Source organism: Buteo buteo, chromosome 6 (assembly GCF_964188355.1).
Source record: "Buteo buteo chromosome 6, bButBut1.hap1.1, whole genome shotgun sequence".
Lineage (NCBI taxonomy): Eukaryota > Metazoa > Chordata > Aves > Accipitriformes > Accipitridae > Buteo > Buteo buteo.
This window is the reverse complement of record NC_134176.1, coordinates 38,646,176-38,655,043: the sequence shown is the minus strand read 5'-3', so window position 1 is coordinate 38,655,043 and position 8,868 is coordinate 38,646,176. Positions and strand designations below refer to the sequence as shown.

Sequence of the window (8,868 nt, the reverse complement as noted above, 5' to 3'; positions counted from 1 at the left end):
AAGATGGCGGGCGAGGCCGCGGCCGCCCAACGGTCGGCGGCGGGAAGGAGCGGCTCCCTCACCAAAGATGGCCGCGCGCCCCGCCCCCCCCCCCAGCCGCTCCCCGGCATCCTCAGCGCCCCGCCAGGGGGGGCGTCCCGGGCGCCGGCCTCCGGCCGCGCGTGCGCGGGGCGGCGCTCTGGCGCCGGCCAAGCTCTATGGTCGGCCGTTAGCGCAGCGTTTCCGGCGGGCGCGGGGGGTTGTGGGCGATCGTCGCGCGCCTCTTCGCCGCCGTCCTGAGGAGCGGGAGCCGCGATGGTGAGCGGGGCTGGGCGGCGGGACGGGCCCGGCGCCTCCGCCTCCTCGCACCCGTCTTGGGGCGGGCTGCTTTCCCTCCCCACCCCCGCTAGGGCAAAGGGGGGCGGGCGGCGGCGGCGGCGCGGGCGGGAAGGCGCGGCGGGTAGTGGGGACAGGCCGCGGCCGCCGCTCTGGGCCCGGGCGGGCGGCAGCACGTGCTGGCGGGGCAGCGGCCCCCAGAAGTGCCCCCCCCCACACACACACACCTCCGCCGTCGCCGGAGCCTCCCCGCCACAAAGGCTGGTTGCTCTCGGGTGAGGGGAGGGGGGCGGGTAGGCTTCCGGCCCGGGCGCGGAGCGAGCTCGCCCGGGAGCTTCAGCCCCTTTATAGGGCGGTTCTGGAAGCTCAGCCCTTCCTGGCGAACGCTGGCTTCGCGGATCCGTCGGGTGTGTGCCTGCCTTAATTGGCTGATTTGCGTTAATTGAAGCTGTTTCTGCCCACGTTGCTTTCCCTGCTCCGCCCCGGTGCTCGGAGGAGGAGGGAAGGGCGGTAGCTTGCGCTGGTGGGCCGTTTGAATGGCACGCTAAAGCACAAAGGCCTGCCGGTCGCAGCAGTTCGCTCGCATGCGTCTAATAAATTTGAATATGCTGAAGCAAGTGGTTGCCCTGCGGTGAAAGGACCGCTGCTTCTGGGTTTGCAGCAAAGTTCTACATCCGTCTGGCACACGCTCAAAAGCGGTTAGCTTCTGCTAGGATGAGCAGCTACAAGCCCCGTCCCTGTTGTCCAAAGTGAAAGGTGACACTTAAACTGTTTTTTCTGCCTAGCAGAAGTAACTGAAAGGCATTTAGGTGTGTGCACTATACTACTTATATTTGCATCGCTGCGCATCTTATTCTTACAATACTTTTTATCTTCCTTTTTTATTGTTTTTTTTTTTACTTTGTTTTTTAATAGGACTACAGGTGGTGGAAGCCTCTTTGGGCAGATGCTACCCAGCTCCTAAGTCCTGCCGCTTTGGCTGTCAGCACAGCCTTAACCATTCTTACAGGGCTGTGTCTTCAGTAATTGGAACGCTTTCTATAGTGCTCTCTAGAAGTTCAAAATTATTGGTGTAATATAAACCATGTGGTATCTCATTCAGCGTCCTGCTTAACAGCAGCCAGTAAAACTGTGCTTTTAAAGAAAATGCAAGAAAACCCCACGTATGCATCAGAATGAAGAGTCCATATTGGGCTTTTCCAGATAACCTGGTCCTAACACGTGAAGGTTTATGGATCTTCCCTTGTTTTGGCTTTCTTTTTCCTAACAACAAGATTTATACCTATAGGAAAACATAATAAGTTATTAATCACACTGATTCTTGCCCTGTCACCTAGGCACATATGCAGTAGGGCAGGTAATAGTTGGAGGAAACTTCTCTCGGGCTTCTGAACTTGTCACTTTTTTGTACTGATGTGGTAGGAGAGGAGGAGCAATTTTATCAAATCGAACAATTTCTTTTTTTTTCCTCTTAAGGTAAAATAATGGGAAGTTCCCAAAGAAATGTGTGAGATGTAATGTATTAATTCTACAGCATGGATGGTCCCAATGGCATTAATTTTAATAAGTCCCAGGCCAGTATCTGGTATGGATATTGTAAAGTGTCTGACGTGATAAACAGTATAAAGTCAGAAGCCCAAATAATTTCTACTGTAAAGTTCTGAAAGAACTGGCTCACGTGTCTGGCTCACACATCTGGCTCACTGATATTTTTTTTCTATAATCTGATTATTGGGATAGTTTCAGAATGTATACATTCATTTAACAATCAAAGAATGGGAGGGATAGCCTGAGTATTTATAGGCCAGAAAGCCTAAATTAATTCCCCAGCAAGATTCTCCCTGAGAGACCAAACACAGAATTCACTCAATTATGGTACAGTTCCGTAACTCCTGGTCAGTTCAGTTTTATTTATGCTCTCTTAGGTTTTGTCAAACACACACAACTTTTTTTTAATATTGAGTTTAGTTGAAAAAGATAAATATGTGTATGTAATCAGACACCACAAATGTAGTTTGCAAGACATTCTGATGCTAAAATAACACAGCCTTTTTTTAGAACATACTGACCGAACTGCCCGATACACCTCGGCCATTGTTGTTAATGAGAGATCCTTAGTCAAATGCTCCCTGGAAGTCAGAGTTGCAAGTCCTGGAACCAAGCCTTGTCATCAGTGACCAGCAAATACAAATGATAGTGCTGGAAAAAGTATTTTATAATAAAGTTTGGCAGTCATTTGGACTCCCTGGTAAGACACGCCTGTTCAAGTACAATGCACTTAGGAACAGCCAGATACCAGCCCCCCTTGGGGAATTCCTTTCAAATCTAGCGTCCTTTGGCATACATGAAAGTGGACTTAAATGGTCTAGTCTCCTTTGTATGATTTTTGTTACAGTGTGTAGCTCTGAATTCCCCTCTTTTTCCATTTCTGATTGGGAAAAGTCTTGCTGCTTCTGTTTCTCTGCGTAACTTTTTCCGGGGCTTCTCTGAATTGCCTTCTACCATGTTACTTGAGACAGAATTTAAAGAACTGAAAACTTTATTCCAGGCATGGGAACACTATCAGTCATGGTATAAAAATTTGTACTGTTTTCTTATATGTTCCTTGTAAATCCTAATATTGGCCATTTTTCTTTTCTGTCACTGCATTTGATAAACACTGAACTGGTATCTTCACTGATATGTCCACAGTGTGGGTCAGGATCTTTGTATCAGCAGCAGATTAATTTCAGACCAATGCTTTGGTATTTGTTTCCAGTGTGTCTTACTCTGCAGTTGCCTCCATGAATATTACATGTTGTGTGCTCACCTCATATATTAGCATTGAAAACGTTGGATCCAATTAGCAGCACTGGGAATGGTGTTTTGTAGCCTGCTTGCAAACTTCCTGTGCTGTGTAACCTGTTAATTGGATCACAGATTGGGTACACTTCAAAAAATCTTGCTTCTTGTTTGCTCAAATTATTTGCAGTAGCCAAGTGACAAATATTACAGAAATAATGCAAGCCACAGACTGTACAATCATCTAAGTCTTTCCTGCAGAATAACAAGCTTACAGACACTGACATTTGGAACAGTTATGTGTTCCATAATTACTGTTTCAGTAGACTCACTGATGCATGAAAAATCAGTGCATCTGTTTTGCAGGAAATAATCTTGAATACTATGTGTAGATTTATTGTATAATTTGTGTTCCCTTGAAGTTAAAAGAATAACTCAAAATAGCTATTTCTGTTAACATCTTTTAAGGTGGGACTGACAGTGAAGTTAAGTTGGACTCCCTCCTTGCTCTTTTAATTGGGGTATTTAAAATCTTAATATCAGCTTGCATTTAGAATAAAATAAGTAAATGCACTAATGGCATAGCTTTTATACATTGACTTTATTGCTTTGCTTTTGTGTTTAAATAGAAACTATTATTTCCATGGTATTTTTTCAGCACAGTAGCTGCTTTACTGGTGATTTTACACATTTTAAAGTTACGTAAGGATTGATGGGACTGATTGGAAACAAAAATTATTAACACAGCTTATATGAATAGTAAATGCTGTTTGGAAAATGTCTGGTCCTTGATTGCTAGTTCAGTGTTTTAATATTATGCTTCTTTTTAGTGCTTCATTCAGATAAATAACTTAATTCAAACAAAAAATCATTCAAATTTTGCAAGTAACCCCTTTTCTTGGTGTTTGTTTTGTTTTTCAGTCTCACACAATTCTACTTGTCCAGCCTACCAAGAGGCCAGAAGGCAGAACATACGCTGATTATGAATCGGTGAATGAGTGCATGGAAGGTGGGTGCAGACATGGTAGTCAAAAACTGTTGTTAAAACTCCATTTTTGACATATTCCCAAACTTACTCAGTAAGAAAATAAGTTGCTGTTCATGTTTTCCCAAGGTAATTAACAAAAAAAATGCAAAAATGTCTCATGCTTTTAATTTACTAATGTTTTAGCAAACTAAAAAATAGTTATTCTTTGTTTCTGAAACTTCCTTTTTATATTAAATGTCTCTTTTTGATTTAACTAGATTGAACCACATTCAGTTTGTGAGAGCAGGCAATATTCTTAGTGGGGCCGTGCAGTAGACTTGCCTGAATGCATTTCATTGCAGGATCAGAGCCTAACTCACTAATCTTTGTGCTAGCCATGCAAAGGAAACATTGCTACTGGAAATGATATGTAGAAGTGTGTATGCAATTGATAAATGATTTGCAGCCTCGTGAGATATATGCCAGAGAAAAAAATCATGCATGACTTTGAGAGACACATAGTGAGCTTGGAAAGAAGATTGAAATACTACAGCTGCATGATTTAAATGTGGAATTTCACTTAACAGTAAAAATTCTAATTCCAGGAAGTTTTGCAAGGCAAACAACAGCATGTAAAGCCTCTGTGCTCACTTTAATATTATATTCTTCTCAAATGTATCTGCATTATTTATGGACTAGCTTAAATAAAACTGATTTAAATTCATATACAGGCTTGTGCTGTCACTCTTACCTCAATAGCCCTGTTTGACTCTTTCATCAAGAATGATCTTATGAGATTTGAGTAGCTTTATTTGACATTAGTTCTTTTCTTTCTTGGGTGTCTGTACAGTAGGAATATATGTTGCAATTGCTGTCTTAAAATTATTAGAAGGAATTTCAGGATTTCAGTTGGAGCTTACTGCATGGAAAGTTACATCTTTGACAGAAGTAAAACTTCTTGCTCTAGATGATGATAATGCTTCTTTCCATGCATCTTACCAGATTTTGTAGTATTATGTTTCAATGCAAATAGCTAGAACAAAAGCATTTCAACTCTGCAAAATCTGAGGAAGAAGTTTATGTCTCTGTTTTCATGGTAGTCATCTCTAAACTTTCCTGATATCTGTGATTCAGTAGCTGAAGAAGTTTCAGCAAATACAGTTGTTGTTTTTTTAATATTACATTGTTAATCTTCTTTCTCTGTAGGAGTCTGTAAAATGTATGAAGAGCATCTGAAGAGAATGAATCCCAACAGTCCATCCATTACATATGATATCAGCCAATTGTTTGACTTCATTGATGACTTGGCAGACCTCAGCTGTCTTGTGTAAGTTCAGTTGTACAACTCCATTTCAGTGACTTAGAGAAGTCAGAAGTCTTCTATCTAAACATGTATTATTGAAATTTGGTAAGGTTCTGGGTGTTTTTTGCAATAACTGTTTGTAAGGCAGCAGTATTGCAGCTAGCATGCCATGTTGCCCACTTCAATTAACTGCAACAAAATAAAGTATCTGTGAAGAAAGCTCAGAAACTGACAGATCCACTTGGATTTTAGTCACATTGAAGCTCCCTGCATTTCAAATACTGAAGTCCAACAGTTTAATACAGCTACATATTTTATTAATGCTAGAATCTGTTTAAATTGGGGCTGTATCTGCTTTTGTGCAGTTGGTCCGATTCTTAAGGAGGCAGAACAATTACAGAATTTTATTCAGCTGAGGGCTGTACTAGTGGTACGGTAGAAGTCTACAGAAATGCATTGCAGCCAACTGTTTATTTTCATCAAGATGCAGCAAGATGGAAGTTTCTGTAAATCCTAATGAAGTGATTGAGGAACAGATCAATCCTTCAGAGAACTCTAGCTAATTAAGTGTTCTTGTGAATACATTATCTCCAGTTCTTATCTGTGTGTTAAAGTTGTGGGCAAGCAAAGGTGATCTTGTGTACTTTCCATTCTGACAGCACTGTGAAATTAAATCTTAGATTTCACTATTCAGAAAATAACTTAATATTGTAACTAAATCACTTAGTCCAGATCATAAGTATTTTCCATGCCATAAATTTCAAGGTAATGGTTTGATATGACAGGGATATCAACTTTGCAGAAATTCTGTAGGAATAAGGATACAAATCTCGTATTCAAATAGCAAAAGACATAGCATTTGGTCTTCAAATCTCAAAATGCCACAAGCTCTTTTTAAGCCAGTGAGTATCTGGCGTGTACATTCCTGCAGCTGTACTGCTCTGTCTGAAATCTGAGTGCAAGTACTTGTGTAGCAGCACAGTGAACAGCCTTTGCCAGTTGATTCCAGTTCAAAAAAAAGTTATTTAAAAAAAACCCCTGAGCATCAGATTGCTTTCTTTTGCATTCTGATGTACATACTGAATCTATGTTACTGATAGTGACTTATTACAAATGCCAAAAGTTTTTAGTAGAATAAGTAAAACAGGATTACAATTTCTGCAGTAACCTTGTCCCTAGACATTCTGCCACATTTGATCTTCAGGTGTCATAGTGCTGGGCTGATGCAGTTTGAAAGACACGCTTTGTTTTAGTTTATCTAACAGACTGAAGCTAGCTACTTGCTTTGGGAAGTAGCAACTGTTTTCTACTACAGCCTTGTGCCTTTCTTAATTAGGCTTGTAAACTCAGTGTCGTGCCAATTTCTACTTCAGCTTACAGTTTTCCACCAGATGGCACATGTAGCACATAGTGTACCAGACATGTCTTGTGTTCATGGAGATTCCTAAAGTACCTGCTATCTGGTCTTGCAGTGTAGCATTATGAATAGATTGGGGCAGGGGCGGAAATCAGTAACTTTTCCTGAAACTAACATTTCTTAGACTGCACTGGAACTACTACTAACTGCTACTATATCAACATATACTGAAACTCTTTCTGTGGCCTTGAACCAGTCATGCTGGGTTTTAAATAAAAAGGCTTTCTTAGAAACAATATGCTTAGGGTTTTTTCCTTAGGTAAGAACTGTAAATTGTTCTGGATTGAGTTAACTCTGGATTTTTACTTAGCTTCTTACCAACGACCATCTCACCCCTCTGATTAGAAATATGTGTATCAAGATTTTTACTGACCAGGACGTCAGTAGTTCTTGAAGCATCACTGAAAATACCATCTTCATCAAAAAAAAACATTGAACTTTAACGACTGAGAGGGAAAAGGAGGGTGTGAATCTACACAGATAACTTCACGTAATTTGCTTTCATTTTTCAGTCTAATTCTGCTTCAATTCGACAGTGTCTTGAGTAACTGAGTTCTCTGGCCCTGGCAAGAAATCGACTATCCCTGAATAGCAAAGAAAATGAGCCTGTGGGTTCTTGTTTTCAATTTGCTTTTTATGAAGCAGCCTTGTTTTTCAGATGTGAGCTTGTCCTCACTGCCAACTGGCAAGAATCCTTTGTCATCCATCTATGAGTCTACCCTTGCTCCTGGAAAGTTGTGCTTTTATTCATTCTCTAAAAATTCCAAACAGAAGTGGAACACTTGAATTTACCTGAACACTTGCTTGAAGTAGTGTTTGGCTCATTAAGACAAATTAGGTTGTTTCCTGGTGGAACTATTCTTCTTCATTCTGAGCTCCAGAATATTAAGGTGCTCCATTTGTTGTCTCCCATAAGTAATTATATTCATGAATTAAAATGTGAACACACTGTGATCTAGTCACTCAGTAGTCCTTGGAGCATCTAGTTTTGTTTTAGGTTCTTACTGATCTGCTGGGTAACTGGTTTTTAGCCAACAGGATAAATCTGTTTGGTAAGTCGCAATTCCTATCTACTTCTGATATTACTTGTGTTCTGTACAACTTTCTGCCTCATACACTTGAGGACGCTTAATTGTTTGTGAAGGTCTTCTGGTAAACATACTACAGGGCAGACTGATGTTAAATTCATTCTTTTTTTTCTCTCTAGTTACCGTGCTGATACTCAGACATACCAACCGTACAATAAAGACTGGATAAAGGAGAAGATCTATGTCCTCCTCCGCAGGCAGGCCCAGCAAGCAAGCAAATAATGGGGGCACCATCATGACATGGGTTTGGGGGAGGGCTCGGACAACAGGTGTGTACAGAGTGTAGTAGTGAACGTTTTGTATTATAGTCATCCTGTTGCCATCTTGTTAAACTCTTTAGCCAGGACTGAATGTATTGTTAGAGATGCAAGGATTTTGTTGGATTTGACTTTTTTTTCAGTGTAAATGGAGAAGAAAGTGCAACATCTTCAACAGAGTTTTAATTTGGTTTTTTTTCCTCTGGTTAGCTAATGGTCCTACCTTATTTGAACCCCTGGGGCTGTTCACATTGTACTTCACCACATTCACTGTATGTGCCCTCCTGTGGGGTTTCCAACATTTAGTTATGTCCTTGAGACGGTCTTATTGGGGAATAAAAAACTACCCTTTAGTTAAACTTGAGTGCTGAATTTTGTGGGTTTTGCCAGAAAACAAATTAAATCTTTCTTGCCTGTTTGCCAAGGAATGAGGTTTGAAACATGTGGACTGAGCCAACAGTTGTTTGCTGTATTAGAAAATGGCTCAAATTCTGGCCTGCCAAGTTAACTTCTCTGGCCTAGTCTTGACTACTGTCTTTCCTGGGGATCTTTGGGAAACACAGCAACCCTCTTGCACTCTAAACTTGATCTTTCTACAAGGCATTTATATTCAGGTAGGTGTGTCTGTTCCAGGACAGCACAGGCTGAATATATCACATCACAGACCCCATGAATTAGTCCACTTAAAACCTTCCCCTGAGAAAGGAATAGGCAAAGCAAATTGTTTTGATGGGGATCTG

At 41.3% G+C, this 8,868-nt stretch overlaps 1 protein-coding gene across 1 annotated transcript; it reads left to right on the top strand.

Annotated features, from left to right (window-relative positions):
* The first annotated feature begins 161 nt into the window (after nucleotides 1-161).
* Nucleotides 162-8,487, top strand: ERH (ERH mRNA splicing and mitosis factor). The gene is made up of 4 exons (XM_075030498.1): nucleotides 162-297; nucleotides 4,018-4,105; nucleotides 5,270-5,390; nucleotides 7,991-8,487. The coding sequence occupies exons 1-4, from the start codon at nucleotides 295-297 to the stop codon at nucleotides 8,091-8,093; spliced, it is 315 nt and encodes a 104-aa protein (XP_074886599.1). The 5' UTR covers nucleotides 162-294; the 3' UTR covers nucleotides 8,094-8,487.
* The last annotated feature ends 381 nt before the right edge of the window (nucleotides 8,488-8,868 follow it).